The sequence below is a fragment of the Cebus imitator genome, unplaced genomic scaffold (genome assembly GCF_001604975.1).
Source record: "Cebus imitator isolate Cc_AM_T3 unplaced genomic scaffold, Cebus_imitator-1.0 Scaffold8, whole genome shotgun sequence".
Taxonomy (NCBI): Eukaryota; Metazoa; Chordata; class Mammalia; order Primates; family Cebidae; genus Cebus; species Cebus imitator.
The window spans coordinates 6,206,917-6,216,306 of NW_016107323.1; the positions used below are offsets into that span (position 1 = coordinate 6,206,917).

Below are 9,390 nucleotides of genomic sequence, written 5' to 3' on the forward strand. Positions count from 1 at the left end.
TTTATTGGGACAGAGTCTTGCTCTGTCACCGAGGCTGGAGTGCAATGTGCAATCTCTGCTCACTGCAACTTCTGCCTCCAGGGTTCAGGCGATTTTCCTGTCTCAGCCTCCAGAGTATCTGGGATTACAGGCATGTGCCACCACGCCTGGCTAATTTTTGTGTTTTTAGTAGAGACGTGGTTTCTCCATGTTGGCCTGACTGGTCTCCAACTCCTAACCTCAGGTGATCCACCAGCCTTGGCCTCCCAAAGTGCTGGGATTACAGGCATGAGCCACTGCTCCTGGCCTGGCAAATTTTTTTGTAAAGAGGTTCAAATAGTAAAGATTTTAGGCTTAGGGATGTTCACCTCCTGTTGCGACTACTCAGCTCTGTGAGCTCTGTCACTGTAGCCTGAAAACAACTACAGACAGTAGGTACATGAATGAGGGTGGCTATGTTCTGATAAAACTTTATTTTACAAAAACAGTCGATGGGCAGTTTGGCCATGGGCTTAGTACCCTATCCCCTATCCAAATTGCATTAATAAATACTGGGTTTTTTTGGTAAAAAATCATTTAAAAATCTCATGCAGCAGCTTTTAATCCTGGCTGTATATTAGAATCACTCGGGGGGCAGAGAGACTTCCAAAAAATGCAGTTGCCCAGGCCCCACCCTTGGTCAATTTAATCAGAGTTTCTAGGTGTGGGGCCCCCAGGCATTAGTGCTTTTTGAAGGTTTCCCTGCAGGAAACTTAATCATGTACTGTATATTAGGTAATATTATTGGTTTAATGTTCAGTTTCTTTGGTGTTTTAATGGTTCTGTAGGTAGGTGGGAGGCAGATATGTGCTAACACAGCGTAAAGGATTGCAGTGTCTGCAACTGACTTTCAGAAAAAGAGAGTGTGTGTCTGCATGTATGTACGCACTCGTGCTTGTTAGAGAAAAATCAAATATGATAATGTAAAAATTTAACAATTAGTGAATGTAGGTGATTGCTATGGGGTTTACAACATACTGATATTCAATTCTTCTGTAGTTATAAAGTTTGTAAAAATTCATTGGGAAAGAGGACTACCAAAGTTACTGCAGCGTGCAGCCAGGACTGGGAACTTATGCCCAGGGACATATCCACTTCTTGGGGGGAGTTCTATTGCTAAAATCATATAATGCTTTTCAAAATATGTTCTTTGGATGGAGTTTCCTGAAGTTTGAGTGTTTGTGGAGCAAAGTGTACCTGTAATCTATGTTACATGTAAATTTTTGGTGCCGCTAAAGAAATATTATAGAAAGAATGTATTATATCCTACAATCTATTACAGTCAGCTTGCCATTCAAAGGCTGGGGATTGGGTCTGTGGGTTATTCTGCTGTTCAAATATAAAGTTTCTCAGCAAGGCAATTTTTACTTCTATGGAAGGGTACATTTCACTGATGGGGCAATGGTAAGTGACACCTGAACAAGGGAGAGGAAGGAGTTCTTTTCCTTGATGCAGGTAGCCCCTATTGCTGTGTCCTTCCTCTATTGGCTAAGGTTAGATCACACAGTCAGCTAATTCTGATTGGCTGTTTTAAAGGGAGCAAGGGTATGAGTAGTTTGAGTGGCGGGGTGAGCAATTTGGTGGGAAGGACAGTTACTGAACACGTAACTAAAGGTGACTCAGGTCAAATCAGGTGACCAGGGGAACAGATGTGAATTACTGATTAGAACTGGTGGGAAAGTTGTTTACTAACCTAAGGGTAAGGGAGAGAAGAGAACCAGGAAGTTAAACTTTAAAATGGAGAACGAAAAACAGGAGAGCTGAACATGCCGATACACTGGTTCTTTGGAGAGGATCTCAGAACTTATTGTACTTAACAATTTACAGGCTAAAACCTTTGAAAGGGAATTTATTATATCCTACAATCTGTTACAGTCAGCTTGCCATTCAAAGGCTGGGGGTTGGGTCTGTGGGTTATTCTGCTGTTCGTCCCACTGTGCACATACTGACTCTCTTTTGGGCATGAAGTCCTGAAATGTCATATACACCAGAGGACAGCCAAGGGAAGATGGGCGGAGCAGCCCCCAGCTGTTGGGAATGGGGATACTTGCTTGGACTTCTTTGGTGATAGAGGCTAAAAATGTTGAACCAATTACAGTTTGGGGGTAAATGTGAGATTCATTATTATTCTGACTTTCTTGGTCCCGTTTGTTAGAAAATAGTGAGTTCTCTGCACCTGATGGTATTTGGGACCTGAGAGGTTTTGAACAAAGACTTGTGAATTGAATGATTACTTTGAAATAAATTTTTGTGAGGCTTTTAAAGGGACCTGGTTTCTGATACCAATTCACTGGTCATGGGACTTCATTAGTGACAAAATAAAGCAATCAAACCATGACTCTGTGAACTAAAATATACAAAATGAGACTGCTTCACTAAATTAACAAGAAAGAAAAATGTTTTGTTTTGCTTTGTTTTGTGTTTGAGATGGAGCCTCGCTTTGTTGCCCAGGTTGGAGTGCAATGGCGCAATCTCGGCTCCCTGCATCCTCCACCTCCCAGGTTCAAGGATTCTCCTGCCTCAGCCTCCCGAGTAGCTGGGACTACAGGTGTGCACCACCACGCCTGGCTATTTTTTTGTATTTTTAATAGGAGACAGGGTTTCGCCATGTTGGCCAGGCTGGTCTCAAACTCCTGGCCTCAGGTGATCTACCCACCTTGGCCTCCCGAAGTGCTGGCATTACAGGCGTGAACCACTGCACCCAGCCTAGAGGTTTTTTTTTTTTTTTTTTTTTTTGTATGTAGAAGGCAGTGGTCAGAATTTTTAATGCTCACACTTAGATGTGTGTGAAGAAGTTTAAAAAATGTTCACACAAACTACTCTTAAATTTTTCAACTCTTAGAAAACCACTAGTCTGGCTGTTGGCCAGCACCGTGCTGTCCTGTCCTGGGACCCACAAGCCTAGGGGACTGCTAGAGAGTTAAGCCACCACCGTTTGTTAATAGAAAGCAAATCAGAGAAGGGAGAGAAGATTTAGAATACTTGCCTCCCACATTTCTTCGGCATTGACATTGCTGTGTATTTGTGTATGAAATATCAATATGTTAAAAATTTTTTTCTGATGACAAAAACAGTGTAGGTTCATTATAGTAGGAAAATGCAGAAACAGATGTAGAAAAAAATGACCCACAGCCCTACCATCTGGTGACCTCTTGTACAGTCTTAGTGGATGCCTGGGGCAGGGAACAGGGGCAGGTTGCTCAGGTGCGCTGATATTTAGCATTCATTGCTCTGCCGTCGGTGGGTGGTTAGGGAGCACTCGCTCTGGGCCAGTCCCGAGCCCCTCCTGCACATTTAGGGCACAAAAGGAGATGCAAAGACCGGCTGTGCCTGCCCTGGTCTTCAGCAGAAAGGTTTTTCTTTCAGAAGCAGAGAGGACGGATGCAACATGGGCACATTGTCCCTGCCTCTCCTGCAAGATTCAACCCCACATCCTTCTCCTCTGAAACTGTGAGCCCCATAAGTCAGGCTGCAATGTGTGAGGGAAAGAGCGGGAGCCTTTGCGGGCAGAATAGTCCTGTGTGCACATGCTTGGTGGCTTTGGTCTGAGGCATATTGCCTTTTTGAGCCTCAATGTTCCTATCTGTAAAATGGGAATCAAGATAAGTAACTCCTCATGGAGAGTGGGGAATTTGGAATTTGGGGAGTTGTATATAAAGGGTCTGGCTGTTTACTAGCCCCCTGGTACATAGTATGCTTCTGATAATCACTGGCTTTTTCTTTTTGGAGACATACCTGGCTCTGTTGCCCAGGCTGGAGTGCAGTGGTGTGATCTCAGCTCACTGCAACCTCCACTTCCCAAGATCAAATCATCCTCCCATCTCAGCCTCCCGAGTAGCTGGGACTACAGGCACATGCCACCACACCCAGCTAATTTTTGTGTTTTGTCTGTAGAGACAAGGTTTTGCACTGTTGCCCAGACTATTCTCAAACTTCTGAGCTCAAGCACCTCAGCCACCCAAAGTGCTGGGATTACAGGCATGAGCCACCACTCCTGGCTTAATCAGTTGTACTTGTTCATTTTTAACCATGGATTTAGGGCATGTTTTGGGGTGGATGCATGGGTGGCTGAATGAATGAATGAATGAATGACGGGGTGGGTGCACAGTAGAAAGTGGTTTTGGAGAGCAGAGCAGCTGTCTGGCTTTTGGAGCAGGTGCTCTCCCCCGCCTCCGCCCCACCGTCAGCTAAGATGAGTTCTCCCTGGGCTGGAGAAAAGCCATTTGGCTTCTTTTTTTGTCCCCTAAGGATGAGCTGTGTGGCCCAGACCCTTCCCTGTCGGACGAGCTGACCTCCATCCTCAACGAGCTCACTCAGCTGAGCAAAAGTGAGCACTGCAAAGTGGCCCTCAGAGCCCGGCAGGTAGGGTCGTGGGGTGCAGTCCCCATAGTGTGCACTTCCCCCACCCTCCTGTGTGGCCCCTACCATGCTCAGCCCTCACCGTGCCCGGTCCCACCGTGCTGCCGCCCGTGTCCCAGCCTCTGCCTTCTCCCCTGGGAGATTGGCTCACGCCAGCTCCCCCGTCCCTCCCACTGCAGATCCTGATTGCCTCCCACCTCCCCTCCTACGAGCTGCGGCACAACCAGGTGGAGTCCATTTTCCTGTCTGCCATTGACATGTATGGCCACCAGTTCTGCCCTGAGAACCTCAAGGTGAGCCCGTCTCCTTCTTCCACTTTCTCTGGAGCGCCCACCATGGCCCAGGTGGGGGTCTCTGGGGAAACGGCTCCTCCTGCCCTGCAGGTACTCAGTGGGGTGCAGGGCACAGCCACAGATGCAGACGGTTCTGTCCAGTGTGGCCAGGGCTGCCTGAGGGGGATCCTGGGGAGACTCTAGGAAAGGTGGGCATGGAGCCCAGTCCTGCAGGAGGGACAGTGTGACAGCAGCGGGGGCTCACCTGGTGCAGTTTTAAAAACCCAGCCTTGATGGAGCATATCTGGAAGCTGTGAGCCCTGCGTGGCTGAGTCATGGCCTCAGCTTCCCTCGTCCTAGACTCTGGCTAGTCATCCCAGGCGCCATCTTCACTGTCAGCTCTGCTGTGATTAAATAGGGGAGGAGCCCAGCACACTGCAGGGCACTGATTGCTTTTAGTGATTGAAACATGACTTCTCCCTGCTCCCACACTGGTGGTTAAAAAACTTATTCACTGGCTGGGCGTGGTGGCTCACACTGTAATACCAGCACTCGGGAGGCCAAAACTGGAGGATCACTTGAGCCCAGGAATTTGAGACCAGCCTGGGCAACATAGTGAGACCCTATCTCTAAAAAAAAAAAAAAAAAATGAGCCAGGCATGGTGATGCCCACTCTAGTCCCAGCTACTCCAGAGGTTGACGTGGGAGGATCGCTTCAGCCTGGGAGGTGGAGGCTGCATTGAGCTGTGATCACACCATTGCACCCCAGCTTGTCTCAGATAAACACAAAGAAAAACCTGAAACTTGTTCACATTGACTGTTGTTTTCCCTTTTTATTTCCCACAGAAATTAATACTTTCGGAAACAACCATCTTCGACGTCCTGCCTTCTTTCTTCTATCACGCTAACAAAGTCGTGTGCATGGCGTCCTTGGAGGTAAGCAGGAGAGGCCCAGAGAACAGCACTGACCAGGGCAGTTTGAGCATTCACTGCCGGCCACCTTGCATCTGACCCTAGGCCACGCCCCTGGTGAATGCGATCCTATCCTTTCCTCTACAAGGTAGGTAATCGTCCCATCTTACGGAGGAAGGAACTGAGGCTCAGAGAGGTGAAGTGACTTATGCAACATCACACAGCCAGGAAGTGGCAGAACCAGGTTTTGCACGACTAAGTCTGTCTCATTCCAGACTCCATGCTAGTCACCACTGCTGTCCTACGTGTCATTCCAGCCTCTTCCAGGCAGGACACAGTTAAATACTAATCCCTCAAAGCCAAGTCTGAGGCACCTCACGTGAACTTTCTGACTCATGTGCATTAAATACCTTTGAAAGACTTTTCTGCTTCAAACTACCAGAGCCAGAGGAGCCCAGATGACAACTTAAGGTGATGACCCCCACCCCCGTCAAGTGTGGTCAAAGGGCATGGCTGGTAGCAACAAAACCCAGATTAGAACCAGGTGATCCCTGGGAGCAAGAATTCAGGTCTTGAATTCAGGAACCAAGAGGTGTTGTGTTGGTTCTAGGAAATCAGTTTTAAATCTTTTATTATTATTTGTTTGAGACTCACTCTGGTGCCTAGGCTGGAGTGCAGTGGCGTGATCTTGGCTCACTGCAGCCTCTGCGTCCTGGATTCAAGTGATTCTCCTTCCTCAGCCTCCCCAGTAGCTGGAACTACGGGGCGCACCACCACGCCTGGCTGATTTTTGTATGTTTAGTAGTGACAGTGCTTTATCATGTCAGCCAGGCTGGTCTGGAACTCCTGACCTTCATTGATCTGCCTGCCTCAGCCTCCCAATAAATCTGCCCTTTTAGAATCCTTTTAGGAAAATATGAGATGCTGTCTTGTGTTTTTAACATGGCCCCCTTTCTCTGGACTGCTTTGCTGGTGCTAGTTTTTCCAATATTATTTATCTTCTGAGCTCAGGGTCTCAGTCCCCTGTTGCCCCCACTTGCTCTTCTGCATCCTTGCGAGCCTGTGAGTCACACAGTGAGATGGTTTCCTGGGCCTTCATGGAGACCATCTTGGACTTCTGAGCATATTATAGCCACAGGGTCTCCTGGGCCTGCAGCTTTCACCCGTCTGTGAGTTTCACCTCGGGAAGAATCTTTCTCAGGCCTCATTCTTTGTTTCTAACAGTGAGACCTAATACACCTCTTCTGTAGTTACTTTAAAAACAACTTTTGTTTTTTTAGAGTCAGGGCTTGCCATGTGGCCCAGTCTGGATTTGAACTTCTGGGTTCAGGCCATCCTCCTGCCTCAGCCTTCCCAGTAGCTGGGACTACAGGTGCATGTCACCATGCTTGGCTTATAGTTACTTTTTAAAGTGCTAAATACTATTTGTGTCAATTAGAGATTGTTCTTGGATGCTTTTGGCTTTTTTTGTTTATTTGTTTTTCTACCACGCTCAGCTAATTTTTATATTTTTAGTAGAGATGGGGTTTTGCTATGTTGCCCAGGCTGGCCTGGAATTCCTGGGCTCAAGCCATCCACCTGCCTTGGCTCCCCAGAGTACTAGGATTACAGGCGTGCGCCACCATGCCTGGCCCCATTCTTAACAAGGAATGGTGGGAACCTTCCCCAAATTCAAGTTCTCCAAAGCTGGCCAAGGACAAGTTTTTTTTTTTGAAATGAAGTCTTGCTCTGTCGCCAGGCTGGAGTGCAGTGGTGTGATCTCGGCTCACTGCAATCTCTGTCTCCCAGTTCAAGTGATTCTCCTGCCTCAGCCTCCCAAATAACTGGGACTACAGGCATGTGCCATCATGCCCAGCTAATTTTTGTATTTTTAGTACAGACAGGGTTTCACCATGTTGGCCAGGATGATCTTGATCTCCTGACCTCATGATTCACCTGCCTCAGCCTCCCAAAGTGCTGAGATTACAGGCCTGAGCCACCGTGCTCAGCCAAGGGCAAATCTTTTAGTGGAAAGCCATGACGTCTGCTATGTTAGCTCCTGCTGCGCAGTTCCCACATTTCCTGTTGAGTTGAGAAGCTTCCAGTGTTGAAACTCTAGAACTGCATTGTCCACTATGGCAGCCACTGGCCACATGAGGTTAGTGAGCGCTTGAACTGCACCCAGTCTGAATCAAGCTGTGCTCTAAATTCCAAAGATTTAGTACTGAATGGAGAAAAGAATGTAAACCATCTCAATAATTTCTTATATTGATTACATGTTGAAATGATAATATGTGGGTATTTGGGGTAAAATAAAATATGTTATTAAAATTATTTTTTGTTATCTTTTTTCTAAGTGGTTACTAGAAAATTTTATATTATTGGCCAGATGTGGTGACTCATGCCTGTAATCCAGCACTTTAGGAGGCTGAGGTAAGAGAATCACTTGAGTTCAGAAGTTACAGACCAGCCTGGGCAACATAGCAAAACCCTGGTTTTTCTAAAAAAAAAAAAAAAAAAAATTAGCCAGGTGTGGTGGTGCCTGTAGTCCCAGTTACTTGGGAGGCCGAGGCAGGAAGATTCCTTGAGCTCAGGAGTTCAAGGCTGCAGTGAGCTATGATCTTACCACTATACTCCAGCCTGGGTGATGGAGTGAGTCCCTGTCTCAAAAGTAAATTAGTAAAATAAAATAAACTTACATACACAGCTTGTGTTATATTTCTGTTGGATAGCACTACTCTAAGGCAGCAGCTGATAAACTATAGACAACAGCCATATTTGGCCCACTGCCTGTTTCCATAAAGTTTCATCAGAACACAGCCATGCCCATTCATTTACATATTGTCCACCACTACTTCCGTGCTAACGGCAGAACTGAGTAGTTGCAACAGAGATGGTACGCCTCACAAAGCCTAAAATATTTTTTACCTCTCTCTTACAGAGGTTCATCAACTCCTGCTCTAGAGTTTAGAGTGGATTTTGTGTAACTACTAACATTCTGAAATGTGAGCAAATTTACTCTTAACTGCTGCTTAGTAATTTTTTTTTAATTGAGTTAGGGTTTTTCTCTGTTGCCCAGGCTGAAGTGCACTGGTGCTATCATAGCACATTGCAGCCTCAACATCCTGGGCTCAAGCGATCCTCCCACCTCAGCCTCCTGAGTAACTGGACTATAGGCACCTGGCCCCACACCCAGCTAGTTTTTGTATTTTTAGTAGACATGGGATTTTGCCATCTTGCCCAGACTGGTCTCAAACTTGTGGGTTCAAGTGATCTACCTGCCCTGGCCTGCCAAAATGCTGGAATTGCAGGCGTGAGCCACCACACCCAGCCTGCTTAGAGGTAGATCTTTTAGAGGTAATTTCTGGTACCCCTTCCCTGTGAGTGCCCCCTGAGAGAATGTCTGCTGTGTTTCTGCCCTGTCAGGTTTACGTGCGGAGGGGCTACATCGCCTATGAGTTAAACAGCCTGCAGCACCGGCAGCTCCCTGACGGCACCTGCGTGGTGGAATTTCAGTTCATGCTGCCCTCCTCTCACCCAAACCGGTACGGAGCGGTACACACCCGGGGATGGCCTGTGTTTCTTTTCTCCCTGACCTCTGTTGTCCTCTCTCCAGAAGGACCCAGCAAGTGTTTGGGCACGCTGCTGGGGAGACATCAGCGATACACACCTCCCCTGTGGGAGCTCCCACAGCATCAGTCTCTCCCCTCTAACACTGCGATAATGCAGAGCCCACCTCCTACACCTGCACCTTTCAGGACGGTAGCCATGTGTGCCTGTTTACATTAAAATGACTGGAAATCGGCCGGGCACAGTGGCTCACGCCTGTAATCCCAGCACTTTGGGAGGC

General features: G+C 47.2%; 1 protein-coding gene across 6 annotated transcripts in view; it reads left to right on the top strand.

Annotated features, from left to right (window-relative positions):
* The window catches only part of ACACB (acetyl-CoA carboxylase beta), a 159,959-nt gene that overhangs the window by 103,033 nt on the left and 47,536 nt on the right, over positions 1 to 9,390 (top strand). For all 6 annotated transcript variants that reach the window (XR_001828959.2, XM_017541459.2, XM_017541474.2 and 3 more), the window contains 4 exons: positions 4,267 to 4,380; positions 4,557 to 4,670; positions 5,496 to 5,585; positions 8,967 to 9,085. Coding sequence is in view for 5 of the 6 variants with exons in the window: in XM_017541459.2 (XP_017396948.1) it covers positions 4,267 to 4,380; positions 4,557 to 4,670; positions 5,496 to 5,585; positions 8,967 to 9,085 (437 nt within the window). In the remaining variant the exon portion in view is untranslated. The remainder of the gene's footprint in view (positions 1 to 4,266; positions 4,381 to 4,556; positions 4,671 to 5,495; positions 5,586 to 8,966; positions 9,086 to 9,390) is intronic.